The following is an 18,166-nucleotide window of genomic DNA, read 5'->3' as shown; positions in this document are numbered from 1 at the left end:
CCGTGGCAGCCACATGGCAGCTGGGCTGGACGGCAGCTGGGGGGGCACCCGACCCCCCTGCCCTGTGGGAGGTGAGGGGTTGAGCACGTGGTGTCCTCTCAGCCGTGACACTGAACGTCTGACCTAAGGTAGAAGATGGAGCTTCTTGCTGGATGTGAAAATGCGTGGTTCTCAGGGCAGGGGTCCCCATACTTCAGGGACATCGGAATCCCCTGGAGGGCCAGCCGCTGGGCCCCAGCCCACTGTCTCTGATTCAGTAGGTCTGGGCCAAGACCTGATAATATGCATCTCTAACAGGCTCCAGATAGTGCTGAGGAAGGACACGCAGAGGATACAGAGGGCAGAGGGCAATCAGTAAGCCGGGGGACAGAAATGGGGTTTGGAAAGAAACTGTGGCTTCAGAGACTCTTAAGGGTCACTGCGGTCAGGAGTTGCGTCACCACGGGGCCGGGGGTGCAGTGGCTCAGGTCTGTGCTGCAGGTTCAGTTCTCAGCCCTTCTCCAGGTCCGACCCCCACCCGGAGGGTGAGCCCTTGGAAGCCTTGCTGACATCCTTGTCTTAACTTGTTTGGAGCTCCTGCCACCTGGTGTCCAGAGAGGGCACTACAATGCGCAGTGGGGACCCCCTCAGTCCAAAGGCCCAGGATTCTCAAGGCTGTGATTGCTGTGAGGTTAAATCTAAGGAAAAAAATGAGTCTGAATTTCAATGATCAAAACACACAAAGACAGGCATACAGAATAGTTATAATAAATATTTTAAGTTATATTTTCAAATACCAAAACATAAGTGTTAGTATTTGATTTTTGGAAAAAACACAGCATTTTTTTCCCCTTGTGTTAACATAAATATTTGGCTTATGGAAATAAAACTCACTTAAAATGAAATCTTTTAGGCACTTGGGGATAGAAAGTGCAGGAAAATATAATACAACTTTACTGCTACTTACAAGAGAGCAACCAAAATTATATCTGATTCAACATCCTATTTTCAACTGTCAGAATTACTGACCTAAGAAAAAATACTGTGACCAAATATATCCACACAACATTTTAAATTCCAGTGTATTTTAAATGGAAAAGATTTCACTGATAATAGTTCTTAAGATTTCAAATTCTTTTCAGTCTTTCACTGAGACATTAAGTTTCAGTAGACAGAACCCAAAGAAAGAACATTTCTTTTAATCACTTTGTCTTTTTTCTTTTTAAATACTGAAGAACTTTCTTGGTGGGCATTTAAGCAAGAAAGATCCAATAACCCATGAACCTAGCAGTGCACGTAGACTAAAAAAAAGAATGTGCTGATTTGGTATGAGAAGTTGACATTTAATTTGAAGGCGGCTGTCGATTTCTGGCAGACCTCTCAGTGAATTGCATGAGTTAGTCATAAAATACAGAAGCCACTCAGTGAAAGTTATTTATTTCAAAAACTGCTGGGTGTGAAGCACTGTCCCAGGAGAGCACTGGGCACGGTGCTTAGAGAATACATCCTTCTTGCTGTTAAAGGCTTGCTTGTGAGGGTCCTCGGCTCTTGACAGAAAGGTGCCCTGTGACGAGATTTAAAGGCCACGAATCCCAGTCCAGGTGAGGACGCGGCTTGGCTGTTCGCTCCCCCCCAGTTGCTGTGCTGAGGCTCTGCTCCCAGGACTCCGGTCACGGGGCGGGCGGCAGGGCCTGCAGGTGCTGTAGCAGCTGCTCGCAGTGGGTGGGTGAGCGATGCTTATGGAGGACGGCCTCCATCTCTCTCACCAGGAGGTCAGGGAAGAGGACACTGCCTGCTTTGAGGGCCTCTGCAAAACAGGAAAACACCTTTATGATGCCAGGAATAAAGATTAAGCCAAGCTTAGCTTCATATTAAAGTTACAACAGCCATAAACAGAGCAGACTGCAGAGCAAGGGAAGTGATTGGGGGTCAGGAGGGCAAAACTGATAGCTGCGAGGAGAAACAGATTAATCCACTATTGTGGCTGGAGGCTCCCATGCCCCTCTCTCAGAAACGGACGGATCCAGCAGGCAGGAAATCGGTACGTACACCCAGACGGAACCCAAGAGCACCATCAATCAAGCAAATATCTATAGACAATCTCATCCAACAATAGCAGAGGATACATTCTTCTCAAGCTCCCATGGAGCATTCACTAAAATAGACCACATTCAGGGCCATAAAACACACCTTCACAAATATAAAAGGACAGAAATCATACAATCTCTGCTCTCAGACAGTGGGATTGAACTGGACATCAGTAACAAAGAGATAACTGGAAAATCCCCAGATATCTGGAGATTAAACAACACATTTGTAAATACCACAATGGTCAAAGAAGAAATCTCAAGAAAAATTAAAAAATATTTTGAACTAAATGAAAATGAAAACACAACGTATCGAAATTTGTGGGATGCAGTGAAAAGCAGTGCTTACAGGGAAACTTATACCATTGAATGCACACATTAAAAAAAAAGATCTAAAATCAATAATCTAAATCACCACCTTCGGAAACCAGAAAAAAGAGCAAATTAAATCCAAAGTTAGCGGAAGAAAAGAAGAATCAGAGCATAAATCAGTGAAATCTGAAACAAAATCAATAGAGATCATGCACAAAACCAAAAACTGGTTCTCTGAACAACTCTTTGCCCACAAATTTGATAACCTAGGTGAAATGGACCAATTCTCTGAAAGGCATAATCTGCCAAAACTCACATGAGAATAGACAATCTCAGTAGACCTATATCTGTTAAAGAAATTGAATCAATAATTAATAACCTTCCCAAACAGAAAGCACCAGCCCCAGTAGGTGAACCAGATGAGTTCAGTGGTGAATTCTACCAAACCTTTAAGGAAGAAATGATACCAATTCTCTGCAATCTCTTCCAGAAGATAGAAGCACAGGGAACACGTCCTAACTCATCCTATGAGACCAGCATTACCCCGATACAAACTCAGAAAAAGATGCTACAGGAAAAGAAAACTACAGACCAATATTTCTCACGAACATAGATGCAAAAATCCTCAACAAAATATTAGCAAATCAAATCCAACAATGTATAAAAAGCATCACACACCAAGACCAAGTGAGATTTATCGCAGGTATGCAAGGCTGGTTCAACATTTCAAAAATCAATTAGTGTAATCCATCACATCAACAAGCTAAAAGAGGCATCACATGATCATATCAATAGATGCAGAAAAGCATTTTGACAAAGTCTAACACCCACTCATGAGTAAAAACATTCAGTAAACTAGGAATAGAGGGTAACTCCCTCAATAATGAATATCTAGGAAAAAACCTACAGTTAACACAATACTTAGGGTAAGAAACTTGAAACTTTCCCAATATAATCAGGAACAAAGCAAGGATGTCCCCTCTCACCACTCTTTTTCAACACCAAACTGGGTGTCCTAGCTAATGCGATAAGATAAGAAAATGAAAGATAATATACACATTGGCAAGGAAGAAATAAAACTGTCTTTGTTTACAGATGACATGACCGTTTATGTAGAAACTGGAAAGAACTGACAAACTCCTGGAACTAATGAGTGATTATAGCAAGGTTGCAGGATACAAGGTTAACATACAAAAGTCAATCACTTGGACTTCCCTGGTGGTGCAGTGGTTAAGAATCCACTTGCCAATGCAGGGGACACGGGTTCGAGCCCTGGTCTGGGAAGACCCCACATGCCACGGAGCAACTAAGCACATGTGCCACAACTATGAGCCTGCGCTCTAGAGTCCGCATGCCACAACTACTGAAGCCCGCACACCTAGAGCCTGTGCTCCGCAACAAGAGAAGCCACCACAATGAGAAGCCCGCGCACACAGCAACAAAGAGTAGCCCCCACTTGCCACAACTAGAGAAAGCCCGCGTGCAGCAATGAAGACCCAACACAGCCAAAAATAAATTAAAAAAAAAAAGTCAATCACTTTCCTATATACCAGACATGAATGAGTGCAATCTGAAATTAAAACAATTCCATTTACAGTAGTACCTTCCAAAATGAAATACCTTGGTATAAATCTAACAAAATGTATAGAAGATCTATGTGAGAAAATTTACAAAACTCTGATGAATGAAATTAAAGAAGAACTAAATAAATGGAGAGATATTTCATGTTCATGGATAGGAAGACTCACTATTATCAAGATATCAGTTTTTCCCAACTTGATCTATATACAGATTCAATGCAATCCCAATTAAAATCCAGCAAATTATTGTGTGGATATTAACAAACCAACACAATATTGAAGGAGAAGAACAAAGTTGGAGCACTGACACTACCCAACTTCAAGACTTTCTATAAAGCCACAGTAATCAAGACAGTGTGGTACTGGCAAATAGATCAATGGAACAGAACAGAGAGACCAGAAACAGACCCACATAAATACTGTCAACTGATCTTTGACAAAGAAATAAAGGCGATACAATGGAGCAAAGGCAGTCTTTTCACAAATGGTGATAGAACAAATGGACATCCACATCCAAAAAACAAAAAGCAACAAAAAAATCTAGACACAGGGCTTCCCTGGTGGCGCAGTGGTTGAGAGTTCACCTGCCAATGCAGGGGACACGTGTCCGTGCCCCGGTCTGGGAAGATCCCACATGCCGCGGAGCGGCTGGGCCCGTGAGTCATGGCCGCTGAGCCTGCGTGTCTGGAGCCTGTGCTCCGCAATGGGAGAAGCCACAGCAGTTAGAGGCCTGCGTACAGCCAAAAAAAAAAAAAAAAAAATCTACACACAGACCTTACCTCTTTCATGACAATTAACTCAAAATTGATGATAAACATAAATATAAAACTCCTAGAATATAACATAGGAGAAAACCTAGGTGACCCTTTGGTATGGCAACAATCTTTTAGATAAACACCAAAAGTATAATCCATGAAAGAAATAATTGATAAGCTGGACTTCATTAAAATTAAAAACTTTTGCCACAGATTGAGAGAAGATATTTGCAGAAGATACATCTGATATATATGGAAACACAAAAGACCCTGAATAGCCAAAGCAATCCTGAGAAAGAAAAACGGAGCTGGAGGAATCAGATGCCCTGACTTCAGACTATACTACAAAGCTACAGTAATCAATACAGTATGGTACTGGCACAAAAACAGAAATATAGATCAATGGAACAGGATAGAAAGCCCAGAGATAAACCCACGCACCTATGGTCAACTAATCTACGACAAATGAGGCAAGAATATACAATGGAGAAAAGACAGTCTCTTCAATAAGTGGTGCTGGGAAAACTGGACAGCTGCATGTAAAAAAATGAAATTAGAACACTTCCTAACACCATACACAAAAATAAACTTGAAATGGATAAAAGACCTAAATGTAAAGCAGGACACTATAAAACTCTTAGAGAAAACATAGGCAAAACACTCTTTGACATAAATCACAGCAAGATCCTTCTTGATCCACCTCTTAGAATAATGAAAATAAAAACAAAAGTAGACAAATGAGACCTAATTAAACTTAAAAGCTTCTGCACAGCAAAGGAAACCATAAACAAAACGAAGACAACCCACAGAGTGGGAAAAAATATTTGCAAATGAAGCGACCAACAAGGGACTAATCTCTAAAATATACAAACAGCTCATGCAGCTCTATGTCAAAAGAAACACAACCCAATCCAAAAATGGGCAGAAGATCTCAACAGACATTTCTCCAAAGAAGACATACAGATGGCTAACAGGCACATGAAAAGATGCTCTCAACATTGCTAATTATTAGAGAAATGCATATCAAAACTACAGTGAGGTATCACTTCACACCAGTCAGAATGGCCATCATCAAAAAGTCTACAAACAATAAATGTTGGAGAAGGTGTGAAGAAAATGGAACCCTCCTACACTGTTGGTGGGAATGTAAATTGGTACAACCATTATGGAGAACAGTATGGAGGTTCCTCAAAAAACTAAAAGTAGAACTACCATATGATCCAGCAACCCCACTCCTGGGCATATATCTGGAAAAAACTCCAATTTGAAAAGATACATGCACCCCAATATTCATAGCAGCACTATTTACAATACTCAAGACATGGAAGCAACCTAAATGTCCATCGACAGATGAGTGGATAAAGAAGATGTGAGAATATTACTCAGCCATAAAAAAAGAATGAAATAATGCCATTTGAAGTGACATGGATGGACCTAGAGATTGTCATACTAAGTGAAGTAAGTCAAAGAAAGACAAATATCATATGATATTGCTTATATGTGGAATCTAAGATTATACAAATGAACTTGTTTACAAAACAGAAATAGAATCAGAGATGTAGAAAACAAACTACGGTTACCAGTGGGGAAAAGAGGGGAGGGATAAATTGGGGGACTGGGATTGACACATACACACTACCATATATAAAATAGATAACTAATAAGGAACTACTGTATAGCAAAGGGAACTCCACTTAATACTCTGTAATGACCTATATGGGGAAAGAATCTCAAAGAGAGTAGATACATGTATCTGTATAACTGAGTCACTTTGCTGCACAGCAGAAACTAACACAACATTGTAAATCAACTCTACTCCAATAAAAATTAAAAAAACTAAAAATTAAAGGGAAACAAAAAAATTAACAATAAAGTCTTAAGAAAGACATATCTGATAAAGGACTATTATCTATAATATACAGATCTTAAAACTCAACAATACGAAAACAAACAACCCAATTAAAAAATGGGCCACTGGCTCCCCTGGTGGCGCAGTGGTTGAGAGTCTGCCTGCCGATGCAGGGGACACGGGTTCGTGCCCCGGTCCGGGAGGATCCCACATGCCGCGAAGCGACTGGGCCCATGAGCCATGACCACTGAGCCTGCACGTCCGGAGCCTGTGCTCCGCAAAGGGAGAGGCCACAACAGTGAGAGGCCTGCATACCACACACACACACAAAAAAATGGGCCAGGGACTTCCCTTGTGGCGCAGTGGTTAAGAATCTGCCTGCCAATGCAGGGAACACGGGTTCGATCCGTGGTCTGGGAAGATCCCACATGCCACAGAGCAACTAAGCCCGCGTGCCTAGAGCCCTGTTCCACAACAAGAGAAGCCACCACAATGAGAAGCCCATGCACCACAATGAAGAGTAGCCCCCAAACGCTGCCAAAAAAAAAGGCGGGGGGAGGGCAAAGACCTTAACAGACACCTCATCAAAGAAGATATACAGGTGTAAAATAAGCCTCTGAAAAGATACTTCACATGATATGTCACCAGAGAAATGCAAATTAAAATGAGATATCACTACACACCTATCAGAGTGGCCAGAATCAGAACACCACATGCTGGCCGAATGGGGAACAACAGGGACTCTCATCATTGCTGGTGGGAATGCAAAATAGTGTGGCCACTTTGGAAGACAGTTCGGTGATTTCTTACAAAAATAAATATACTCTTACGGTATGATCCAGCAATCACATTCCTTGGTATTTATCCAAAGGAGCTGAAAACTTACGTTGGCAAAAAACCTGCACACAGATGTTTTGAGAAGCTTTATTCATAATCGCCAAAATTTGGAAGCAACCAAGATGCTCCTCAGTAGGTGAATGTATAAATAAACTGGTTCATTCAGACAATGGAATATTAGTGCTAAAAAAAAGAGCTCTCAAGCCATGAGAAAACATGGAGGAAACTCAAATGCTTATTACTAAGTGAAAGAAGCCAATTTGAAAAGGCTACAGACTATATGATTTTAAGTACATGACGTTCTGGAAAAGGCAAAACTACGGAGACAGTAAAAGATCAGTGGTCACTAAAGTTTGGGAGGGCAGGGAGACAGACAAACAGGTGGACTGCAGAGGATTTTTAGGGCAGTGAAACTATTCTGAATGATACTGTGAATATAACGATGGATACATGTCATTATATACTTGTCCAAACCACACAATGTGTGGCACCCAGAGTGACCCCTGACGTAAACCATGGACTTGGGTGACTGTGGCGTGTCTGTGAGGCTTACTCACTGGACCAGATGCAGCACCCGGGGGAGCTGCTGATCACGGGGAGGCTGTGCGTGGTGGGGCGCAGGTGTGAGGGAGTCTGTGTGCCCCCTGCTCACCGTCTGTACGAACCGTGCGGTCTGTACGAATGGGGAGGGCGACAGCTGGCCAGGAACCCCAGTCGAGCACACGTGCCGACCCCTGGTGCAAAGCCAAGGCAGACAACCTGTCTGCTCTCAGCTGTTGCCGCTGTAAGCAGTTTCCATTGGTCTCGAATTCACAGTTTGTTTCCGTTACCCGGAGAGCAGCGACGCGGTGCCCGCACTCAAAGCACGACGGGGCACCTGAACTTGCGGGTGGCCTGGGCAGGGGCTCTCAAAGGGTGCCCCAGGGTTTCTGGGGGCCCTGAGACCTTTCAGAGGGTGTGAGTCAGAACTCCGTCCACAGTGACACGAAGGGCGTGACCCCCGGCTCACGGGGCGCCCTCCGCACTGAGGGCTCAAGGCCAGGGCGGCACGAGCACTGGCCGGGCTCTGGGGAGTGAGTCACTGCAAGAGTCAGTTAATGTCCTCAAAGAAGCATAAAAATCATCTACTTTAGGAAATCTCAACCCTTGAGCACCCAACTTTTAGTAAACTCATTCCGATGAAGTCTGGATTTTCTAGGGACTGACAGCGTCTGCCCTGCACCGAGCGCCCAGTGCGGGTGGTCACAGATCACGCTGTGGCTGGACCTGCTCTCTGTCTGCTTCCTGTTCGTCCCTCCTCTGCGTCCTTCTCGTTCTCCTTTCTTGACTTCTTTTGGGTTATTTCAACAGTTTTCAGAACTCCACTCTAAACTGAAGTCTGTTTATGGCCATCTCAGCCATGTGGCTTTGCTCACACGTCGGTGGTGGTTCAGGGGATATGACACGTGTCCTTCCTTTTTAGCTTTTCAACACTCTGGGACGGAACGGGAGGCACACATGTGTGCAGTGGGGTCGTGGGCTGGGCAGCTCCCAGACACCACTTTTACTTGAAAGAATGACCAGTGACAACTGACTCTTGTGATTCAGACTTGGGGACTCAACAGGATGCTTTCTTGTAAGCCAATAAGTGACAGTATTTGTGGCTGATGATAAAATTTAAGCTCTCAAGCAGTAATCAGAATTATAGAAACTTGTTTCTGCCACCAAACGCCTGACAGCCTCCTGAAGCTGTTCTTCCCAAGACTTTTCTGAGCTTGACGCCAACAGTGACTTTTTTTTTTTTTTACAGTACGCAGGTCTCTCACTGCTGTGGCCTCTCCCGTTGTGGAGCACAGGCTCCGGACACGCAGGCAGCGGCCATGGCTCACAGGCCCAGCTGCTCCACGGCATGTGGGATCCTCTCAGACCAGGGCACAAACCCGTGTCCCCTGCATCGGCAAGCGGACTCTCAACCATTGTGCCACCAGGGAAGCCCAACAGTGACTTTTTGACACTGAGAACAGAGCGCGTCCACGTTAGCGAGCACGCAGGGCGGAGAAATGGACTTGAGTGGAACAGGTGTGGTTCCACAGTGGCTCCAGAGTCTACACTCCAAGGAACCTTGAGGAGACTACCACCTGTCCAGTCAGGGTGCAGTAAGGAAGAGGACCGCTATCAAGATACTCCTCTCTTCCAACTACATCTGTGTGGGCCGTTTGTTTTTCACATACTTTAACCAAACGACACGCATCACAACCAACGCAACGCAGAGATGTGCGTCTGGTTGTTTTCTATCAGCTCGACATTAGAGAGATTCACAAAAATGTAAAATAATGCCACTGTTCTGGTTATTTTGTTTTACAAAACACATCTTTCAAAACCACGTTATTTATGTTAAAATGTAATGGGTTGTTATTTTAAACAAATTAATCAGTACCTTAACATTTTCTCAAGTTTTAACTTCTACCACGGTGAACACCAGGGGCCGTAAGCCACAGGATACAAGCTCGTTGGGACCCGCAGTAACTCAGAGGACACGGGTTGCAAGACTGCGGGCCCAGGGGAGTCCGGGCGCCCGGCCAGCCACTCCCGTGTGGCTGGCCCGGGCGTGGGCATGAAGCTCTTACCGAGAACGGCATCCCGGATGGCGCTCTCAGGGTCGTCGAGGTACACGAGCAGCTCCCTGTACAGGTGCTGAATGTTGCTCTGGTAACAGCACTTCCCGGCCTCGTTCCCGACACGCTCCAACCAGGTGACCAAGGAGGAGGTGGCCGCCAGCCTCACCTCGTTGGAAACGTCATCCAGGCGTTTTAAGAGTTCTGCAAGGAGGGGCCAGAAAGGAGTGTGAGCAGAGGTTCCAGGGCAGGCGGCGCCCAGCTAAGCTCCCAGCACTTGTGGAGCACTGGCCCCCGTCCTGGGAAACCCACAGGCGGGTGCTGGGGAGGGGCTGGTGGCAGCAGGTGTCCCGGGACCCTAGGCCACTCTGGCCCAGGGGTGGACTCCGTGGACACAGAGTGAAGGTGTGCTTCACACCCGGCCCGGGCGTCTTCGCCCTCTGACCTGCAAGGCGGCTGGGGTCCCCCCGGCTCCGAGATGCTCAGACTCAGAGTCACACACAGGCCTCACGCCCCATCCTCCCCAAGGAGCAGACGGCACAGGAAGGGCGTCTGCTGACCCCGCTTTCTGCCCACCGTGGCTCTGGGGACAGAGCTGAGCGCCCGGTGACACGACGGCCACCAGCTACGTCAGCTATGTTTCTGCTGAGCCTCTGGGACCAGATGTCCCACTGCTGAAAGTGGACGAACAGTCCTTCCCGACCCGCAGAAACACCTCCTGTGAATGGGTGAGGCTTCTATCAGTGCGTGCTCTTCTCACAGATCTACGCGACGCGCCTGCCCCTACGACTGGCGACTGGCGTCTTTTAGAGACTCAGCCCCGCCCCCATCTTTGCTCCCAGGGTTTCTGTGTTCCTGCTTCCATCTCTGTTTCTCAACTTGCTTTTTTACTTTTTACAAAAGTTTATTCTTACACATGCGGATAGGTTCCAAGATAACACTTCATTCTAGCCGTAGGCGGCAACAGATGTTACAGCAGGGAATCCAGATGTTTACACAGGAGGGGCTAAGGGTCACCACTGCCTCAGGCACGAGGAACCCTTTTTGCCAGATTTGTTAATTCTGCCTGTGGACAGGGGGCCCTTCCCCAGGCCGCGTTCAGCTCCTGTTTCTGCCGGCACGCCTGGTCTTCCTCGTCCGCCTCCTGGGCTGCTTCAGGGGCTGCTTCTTGCCACCCTTGGGGCCAGACGTGGCCCGTGCCACAGGAAGTGCTCAACTCGTTTGGAACGGCTGTTACCCTTGTAGATTTCCGCGGATCCCAACCACACGTGGAGAAGATGGCACTGAGGGCTTGTACCTTCCACCTTCCCCCAGCGTGGGCACACCCACCAGCCCCTGAGCTTCTCGGCTGCAGGCCCACCTCCAGTGACGCTGCTCTGCTCGGGGCCGGGGCTGGGTTTCACTTCTGTGGCCGGGACTCATCGGTGCTCTCAGGCTCCAAGAGGCAGTGACACGGGAAACGCGAAGCAGGGCTGGAGCCCTCACACCGAAGGCCACAGGGTGGTACCCCGCCCGCCGTGGGGGTCTATGCTCCCACCCACCCCGCAATTCCGGTCCACAAGACGTCTGTCCTGTTTCTCATGCTATGTTACTTATTCAGTGACATTCAGTGACGCCATACCTGTCACATCCACGTTTAGACTCATAGCACCAACCTGACCAGAAGTTAAAGTAGCATTTTCTATATTTCCTACAAAAGAAACAACTGTCAAACAAACAGAGGCATATGATTTGGAAAAGAAGAATGTCCTACCAGGATAAATCTTGATGAATTTGTCTGGATCAATCACACCATCAGAGGTCTTTAAAAATACGTTAATGACTCGGCATGAAATTAATCGAGTCATCTGAGAATCTTCTTCCAGGGTGGTTAGAATTTGAGGCATCAACATTTCCTGCACTTCCTGTATCTGCAATAAAAAAAACCACACAAGCTGTGGGTCACGGCTGGTGCCTCCCTGGTGACAGAGACTGCTACTCATGCACTGTGTACTTTGTTGCCTGTCACTGAAGAGACTTGTTTTTATTTTATTTTTTTTTTTTGCGGTACGTGGGCCTCCCACTGTTGTGGCCTCTCCCGTCGCGGAGCACAGGCTCCAGACGCGCAGGCTCAGCGGCCATGGCTCACAGGCCCAGCCACTCTGTGGCATGTGGGATCTTCCCGGACCGGGGCACGAACCCGTGTCCCCTGCCTCGGCAGGCGGACTCTCAACCACTGCGCCACCAGGGAAGCCCCAAGACTTGTTTTTTTTTTTTTTTTTTTTTGCGGTTCGCGTGCCTCTCACTGTTGTGGCCTCTCCCGTTGCGGAGCACAGGCTCCGGATGCGCAGGCTCAGCGGCCGTGGCTCACGGGCCCAGCTGCTCCGCGGCATGTGGGATCTTCCCGGACCGGGGCACGAACCCATGTCCCCTGCATTGGCAGGCGGACTCTCAACCACTGCGCCACCAGGGAAGCCCACCAAGACTTGGTTTTGATGCAAGTATGATTGAGTCTGGAAAGCTACTTTGAAATTTCTATGTAAGAAGCAGACCTGAATCTTGATTTTAAAATCCAGATAATTTGAACATCGGTCAGTTGGTTTTTAAAAAATCTGTTATTCAGAAAGTCTTAGGCACCGATCCTACACAGCCCACTACTTACTAGCAGGACTGGGTATTGTGTCCAGTAAAGTTTGGGGGACATTTCAACTTAAATAACAGCTATTCAGGTACCACAATGTTTTCCCTACTTCTACTGTTTCCTCAATTCCTCATCTAACTGGAAATATGAATACAAACAACGCTCTTGAGTCAGACTCCTGTGATGAAATTCTTTTCTTGTAAACAGTAACAGTCACTTCAGAAAACCCCCATGTGACCCAAGGAAACAACAGGCTTTCCCCCCAGACCTCTGCTCGCCCTCCGGCCCCATAGTCCCGTCCCCTCGGTCTGTCTGGGAGCATCTGCTGCCGCTATCAGGACAGGAGCTCAGGTGAGCGCTCTTCACCTGCGGCAGGTGCGCCAGGCAGGCGCCGGAAGCCCAGGGCACAGCCTGTTCCCCTCTTGGGTCCAGGACGCACGAGCCTACCCGCTCATCTGACAGGACCCCGCTGCTGATGAGCGCCCACAGGCAGGACACAGCCGCTGTACGGATGGCTGCAGCCGTCCTCCCCGCGTGCCACTGCAGATTGGGGATGAAGATGTCCGTGATCAGGGTGTCCAGGTAGCCATGGAGCTGTCTGGAGCAGAAGCAGGGGAGAGGAGGTGAGGGAGGCACCCAGACTCCCCGCAGGAAGCGCTTCCGTTTGGGAAACGGACTGGGTGGAGGGGAAGGCCAAACAGACCAGACAAGTGGAAACCGAACACTGGACGTTGGATGAGAGCCCCCGCTCCCGGAGGTGGTGGCCAGGGAGGGGACGTGGGGCTCTCTCCCACGGCTATGACGGGGCAGGGCTGCACTCGGGCTCCTGCCGCCTCTCCTGGGACTGGACCCCGGGGCTGGGGGTGTATTCCAGCCTCCTCCCACTCTGTGGCCGAGGGGCTCCCCCAACACCCCTCCTGGATCTAAGAAAAAGGTGGCCGCGCTACCCTGGGCACCGATGGGGCGGCAAGTCACTCCCACAGGCGGCAACCTTACAGAGACGGGCCTCGAGGTCCCTGCGACCACGTGAGGTCCCTCTGACCACGCCCACTACCTTGGCAAGAGGGCACCCTGGGGCTGCACCTACGGTCTCATGTGTCAAGACACCGGGAGACACGGATGTTCCCGCCAACATAGTCGGGGACCTTCCTCTCGACACGCCGTCAGGACAAACACAAAGCAAAACGAAATCCCAGCCCTGAGCTCCACTGGCTGGCCTGGCCACCCAGCAGCGGAGCCACACGTGAGGCCCTGTCCAAAAGCCCAGGGAAAAGCCTCAGCCCTCCGTACGACTCCTGTACCCCACGGGCCTCTGCTGATGGAGCAAGACGTATTCTGCCGAACAAAGGACTCATTGACTTGCTTCCCAGGGTCATTCCGGAGCACGCTTCACAGGGGGCTCCCGCCTCCAGCACCAGCTGCTTCCGGACCTGGACCAGCACCTGGACCAGCGTGAGGGCCTGTGAGCCCACGGCTGCGCCGTGCCCCCAGCAGGGGGCACTCCAGAGCCACCGGCGCCTCCGACAGGGGACCTGGTGCAGGACAACTCACACACATTTCAAGGTTTTCTGCGTGCTTTAGTTTTTTAGCAAGGAGCTGCTGTTCCCTGCAAAGGGATTCACCAGGGGACTCTCTGGAAAGCTCAGTCCCGTGTCCTGGCTGGGGCGGCCCAGGCGACGTGGCCACGAGGGCCTGCGGTCCGAGCGCTGGCCGTGAGGAGGGACAGACGGCGGGACTCCCGGGAAATGCTGGGAGCAGCGAAGGCACTGGACTCCCCAGGACGGAGCACCCGGCGTCCAGAGGACGCACACCTGCTCAAACGCAGCTGCCCCCGAGACCAGGAAGCCCAGCCCAGGCAGGCCCACGGGCTCCTCCAGAGCCATCGGCATCTGGGCCTCCCCCTGCGGGAGAAGCTCGCACAGGGGACGGCACTGGGTGGTGTCTGGGCGCCCAGAGAGGGGGGCGGGCCTCCTTCACTGGGGGATCGCACGCCAGCCAGGGTGCCCCTGCCCCCGCCGTCCTCTGGCTGGGAGCCCTGCACCACCTGGGTGTGCCGGTGCCAGAGGCGCTTTCGGGGGTGGGGTGGGGTGGGGTGGGGTGGGGTGGGGAGGGGCCGCGGTCCTTTGCTATCTCAGACTCTGCACTTTGTAACCCTGAGGTTCAAAACCAAGCAGGTGTTGCTTTCCAAAATCTTTTCCTGCCTGTAAAAACAGTTAATACTTGCACTAGATAACTGTAAATTGAACAACTTTCTTCTCCTGATAGCGGTTTCTTTCCACAAGAAGATTTCAAGAGCAGCTTCTTGAGGGAACTCAGTTCAAGAGTGGGGGCTTCTTTCCTTGTCCTCAGGGGGACGCAGCGGAGCAGGGGCCCCGAGGGGTAGTGACTGATCCGCCGGCTCTCTCCTCACGGGGCAGCTGCCAGACCCGACTCAGTAACCTTTTCATAGTCTCTTCTAACCCTTGAAGTCTTTGCAGACAAGCAGGAAATAAAATTTCCTGCAATACAATGGGCTGGCTAGAGGCCCAAGAGCAGAGATCAGAGTAACATCCAGAGAAGTGAAGTCTGAATAATGACCCGTTATTTCCCCAGGAAAGTCCAGGACAGGCCGAGGACAAAGATTTGCTCCCTCTCAGGGGACGGGTCCCCATAGAGCAAACAGCATCTCACTGCCTGACGCCCCACAGCCCATCCTGCCCGGACGCTGTGTCACTTTGCAAAGGGAGAGGGCGGGGCCTGCAGCCGGCTCTGCTCGGGGCCTCACATCCAGCCTGGGCCGCCCGCCTCCTTCCCTTCGGAGCCCCGAGCTGGAGGCCCGGGTGCTTACGCTGCCTCATCCCTCTGGAGGACAGGAGTTTCCTAAGTTCTAACCTTTAACGGTCATTCAATCAATTCTCTGTGGGGCCTGAAAGGTACCAGAAGCCTTTTAAAGCTGAGAACAGCTAATGTATAAACTATTAGTAGTTAACATTCCCTAAAACTTTTTCATTCAACGGAATTTTAACAACCACAAGAACGCGACTGATTTAGTGTCTCTCTATGCGGTGCACTTGCTGCCAGGACTACGCCGTTTCCCTGGGGTGCTGGTTGTGTGGGGAGCCGCCTGACGGCAGGACCCAGAGCTCAGGGTCACCCCAGGTCCCACCTGACACCTCAGTGCGGGGGCACATGGGGACCACTCAGCCGCAGCACAGTGTGGGGGGCAGCATGGCGGGACCACGTTGGGGGGCAGCATGGGGGATCACGTGGGGGGCAGCATGGGGGGACCGCGTGGGGGGCAGCATGGGGGACCGCGTGGGGGGCAGCATGGGGGGACCGCGTGGGGGGCAGCATGGGGGGACCGCGTGGGGGGCAGCATGGCGGGACCGCGTGGGGGGCAGCATGGGGGACCGCGTGGGGGGCAGCATGGGGGGACCGCGTGGGGGGCAGCATGGGGGGACCGCGTGGGGGCTAGCATGGGAGGCAGCATGGGACCACGTGGGGGGCAGCATGGGGGGACCACGTGGGGGGCAGCATGGGGGGACCGCGTAGGGGGCAGCATGGGGGGCAGAATGGGACCGTGTGGGGGGTAGCATGGGGGGCAGCATGGGACCACGTGGGGGGTAGCATGGGGGACCACATGGGGGGCAGCATGGCGGGACCGCGTGGGGGACAGCATTGGGGGACAGCATGGGGGGACCGCGTGGGGGGTAGCATGGGACCACGTGGGGGGCAGCATGGGGGGACCGCGTGGGGGGCAGCATGGCGGGACCGCGTGTGGGTGGAGCCGACCTACCCCTGCGAGTCCACCGTCTCCCTGGCTCCCAGCAGCAGCTCCGTCAGGGTGGAGAACAGCTTCAGGCGCATGGGTGGGTCCCGGGCTGGCTGGAGGCAGCTCCTGAGGATGGGGACCAGCTGGGGCAAGGCTTCTCCGAGGGCAGGGCCTAGAGCACAGACAGGGGCCTCATTCCTACGTGGCAGGAGGAGGGGAGGACGGGAGCCCTGCAGCCGCTCTGGCCGCGAGTGAAGGCGCATGCTGGGCACGGCCAGCGGACATGCACCCTCAGCTCCGGGAAGGATGCTCTCAGCACAGGACGCCAGGTTCCGCCTCTCCCTTTGACCCTCCCACCCCATGGCTCTAATTGTTTGGTATGTAAACTTCCTTTTTTTCCCTACATCTTACCAAATTCTTAAAAAAATTTAAAGTCAAGCAAACTTTTTTTTTTTAATTTATTTTTTTAATTTATTTATTTTTGGCTGTGTTGGGTCTTTGTTGCGGTGCACGTGTTTCTCATTGTGGTGGCTCCTCTTGCTGTGGAGCATGGGCTCTAGGCATGCGGGCTCAGTAGTTGTGGTGCGCGGGCTCAGTAGTTGTGGCTCGTGGGCTCTAGAGCACAGGCTCACTAGCTGTGGCGCATGGGCTTAGTTGCTCTGTGGCATGTGGGATCTTCCCGGACCAGGGCTTGAACCTGTGTCCCCTTCATTGGTAGGCAGATTCTTAACCACTGCACCACCAGGGAAGTCCCCAAGCAATCTTTTAAAGGCCAACCAAAACCCATCATTCGGACCACGTCGGCTGCTTGATGTCTGACCCTGAGCCTGGCCGCCAGCATCCTTTCCCATGCCTGTTACTAGATGAACAAATTGTGCCACTGTCCCCGAGCCTGGAAGGATCCCAGACGCAGTGACGGTGCTCAGGACCTGGACCGTCACGTGATGGGGAGAACACAGTCTCCGGGGTCTAGACGTGAGCCGCAGCTCAGAAGAATCGGGTCACCAGTTGCCCTCCCCGCCAGGCCCTGTGCTGACCCAAGACATCGTGTGTCAGAAGTGAAGACGTTACCCTCAGGCCCTCTGGTTTACACCCGGTCTTCTACTTCTGTACTCAGTCAGGACTTCAGTCTTTTCGGAGGCATCACCTCAAAGCCCAGGGTCAAAGCAAAACAAGCGTGACTGGAGGGTCCACTGTAGCCCAAAGCTCTGCTTCTGCCAGGGGGCACTGTGGCCAGGAGCATGGCGTGCAAGACCGTGGGCTCGGAGTCCTGCTGCCCTGCCGGTCCTACCCTAATCCCTGGGGCGGGAGGCCAAGCGGGCACAGAGGGTAGGCAGCACCTGGGGGACGAGCACGGGCCACACAGGACGCCATGCAAAGTCACGCTTTCAAGGTTTAACATAGGGACTTCCCTGGTTGCCCAGTGGTTAGGAATCTGCCTTCCCGGGCTTCCCTGGTGGCGCAGTGGTTGAGAGTCCGCCTGCCGATGCAGGGGACATGGGTTCATGCCCCGGTACAGGAAGATCCCACATGCCGTGGCTGGGGCCTGTGAGCCATGGCCGCTGAGCCTGAGCGTCCAGAGCCTGTGCTCCGCAACGGGGGAGGCCACAACAGTGAGGCCCGCGTACCGCAAAAAAAAAAAAAAAAAAAAAAAGAATCTGCCTTCCCATTCAGAGGACGCAGGTTCGATCCCTGGTCCAGGAATGAACATGCTGCAGGGCAACTAAGGTCACGTGCCACAACTACTGTGCTGGCGTGCTCTGCAGCCCATATGCCACAACTACTGAGCCCATGCACCACAA

General features: G+C 50.9%; 1 protein-coding gene across 1 annotated transcript in view; it reads right to left on the bottom strand.

Moving 5' to 3' along the window:
• Window positions 1-1,400: 1,400 nt before the first annotated feature.
• DNAAF5 (dynein axonemal assembly factor 5) overlaps window positions 1,401-18,166 on the bottom strand; it is a 37,069-nt gene continuing 20,303 nt past the window's right edge. The window contains exons 9-13 of the mRNA XM_079719592.1: window positions 16,389-16,536; window positions 13,061-13,211; window positions 11,747-11,903; window positions 10,006-10,197; window positions 1,401-1,786 (exon numbers count right to left, since the gene is read on the bottom strand). Coding sequence (XP_079575718.1) covers window positions 1,650-1,786; window positions 10,006-10,197; window positions 11,747-11,903; window positions 13,061-13,211; window positions 16,389-16,536 — 785 coding nt within the window. The 3' untranslated portion in view covers window positions 1,401-1,649. The remainder of the gene's footprint in view (window positions 1,787-10,005; window positions 10,198-11,746; window positions 11,904-13,060; window positions 13,212-16,388; window positions 16,537-18,166) is intronic.

This window comes from Hyperoodon ampullatus (genome assembly GCF_949752795.1).
Source record: "Hyperoodon ampullatus genome assembly, chromosome: 14".
NCBI classification, from domain to species: Eukaryota; Metazoa; Chordata; class Mammalia; order Artiodactyla; family Ziphiidae; genus Hyperoodon; species Hyperoodon ampullatus.
The sequence above is the reverse complement of the archived record's forward strand: the minus strand, read 5'-3'. Positions and strand labels throughout refer to the sequence as shown.